At 73.4% G+C, this 546-nt stretch overlaps 1 protein-coding gene across 5 annotated transcripts in view; it reads left to right on the forward strand.

Moving 5' to 3' along the window:
* Positions 1-264: 264 nt before the first annotated feature.
* The window catches only part of Hltf (helicase-like transcription factor), a 34,988-nt gene continuing 34,706 nt past the window's right edge, over positions 265-546 (forward strand). For all 5 annotated transcript variants that reach the window (XM_013029919.1, XM_013029920.1, XM_013029921.1 and 2 more), the window contains exon 1: positions 265-439. In XM_013029919.1, coding sequence (XP_012885373.1) covers positions 420-439 — 20 coding nt within the window. In that variant the 5' untranslated portion in view covers positions 265-419. The remainder of the gene's footprint in view (positions 440-546) is intronic.

Below are 546 nucleotides of genomic sequence, written 5' to 3' on the forward strand. Positions count from 1 at the left end.
CGGCCGCAGGCGCCGCCCGGCGCGCTCACCCGCCTCGTGGTTTTCCCGCGCGCCGCCCCGGGGGGCGGGGAAGAACCCGGATGGAACCGCCCTGGCGGCTCCGGCCCCGCCCACCGCCTTTGAATCGCAGAGCGGGGCGGAGTTGCACTCCGTTCGGCACGCTGATTGGCCGCTCGCCTCAGGATCCTCCTCGCGATTGGGCGTCCCGAGTGCCAATCGCAGAGCGTCGCAGGTCTCTCAGATTGTTGCTAGAAGGAGACGGCGTCGACGTCTGAGGAGACGCGCCGCGTCCCCGTCCTCGGTCCGGCGTCCCCGTCCTGTCGGAGGCTTCTGGGCTGCGAGGCCCGGAGAGAGGTTCATCGAGGCCGCTTGGGAGGAACCGGGGCTGCCGGCGAGCCCGTCGCCACCCGCCCCGCGCCATGTCGTGGATGTTTAAGAGGTGAAGGGGCTGGGCCTGGCGGCGTCCCCGCGTGAACCTGACCTTCGCCGCGGTTCCTCCGCGCTCCCCGGGCGGGCTCGGCCCCGCGCCCTCCGCGGCGCGCGTGC

The sequence above is a fragment of the Dipodomys ordii genome, unplaced genomic scaffold (genome assembly GCF_000151885.1).
Source record: "Dipodomys ordii isolate 6190 unplaced genomic scaffold, Dord_2.0 Scaffold124, whole genome shotgun sequence".
NCBI lineage: Eukaryota > Metazoa > Chordata > Mammalia > Rodentia > Heteromyidae > Dipodomys > Dipodomys ordii.